Raw genomic sequence first — 244 nt, 5'->3', positions numbered from 1 at the left:
AGGAAAACTAACTAACTCACCTGTAATTAGCAATTGAAATACGATCATGATTATCATACACTCCTCTGAAAGTGCCTGTATTCTCATTCCTAGCTGCCTGTTCCAAGTGATCTTGAAATCCCTTAAAGATATGATAACACATGGTTATCTCTACAAAAATACGCTCATGGGGACCTCCTGAAATGTAAAAGGATAAGCATTTTTTAAAAAAAGCCAATTAATTATATATATATAATGATACTTT

General features: G+C 32.4%; 1 protein-coding gene across 1 annotated transcript in view; it reads right to left on the bottom strand.

Moving 5' to 3' along the window:
- Positions 1-244, bottom strand: part of LOC119586834 (m-AAA protease-interacting protein 1, mitochondrial-like) — a 6392-nt gene that overhangs the window by 1565 nt on the left and 4583 nt on the right. The window contains exon 4 of the mRNA XM_037935562.1: positions 21-177. Coding sequence (XP_037791490.1) covers positions 21-177 — 157 coding nt within the window. The remainder of the gene's footprint in view (positions 1-20; positions 178-244) is intronic.

The sequence above is a fragment of the Penaeus monodon genome, chromosome 22, assembly GCF_015228065.2.
Source record: "Penaeus monodon isolate SGIC_2016 chromosome 22, NSTDA_Pmon_1, whole genome shotgun sequence".
Lineage (NCBI taxonomy): Eukaryota > Metazoa > Arthropoda > Malacostraca > Decapoda > Penaeidae > Penaeus > Penaeus monodon.
The sequence above is the reverse complement of the archived record's forward strand: the minus strand, read 5'-3'. Positions and strand labels throughout refer to the sequence as shown.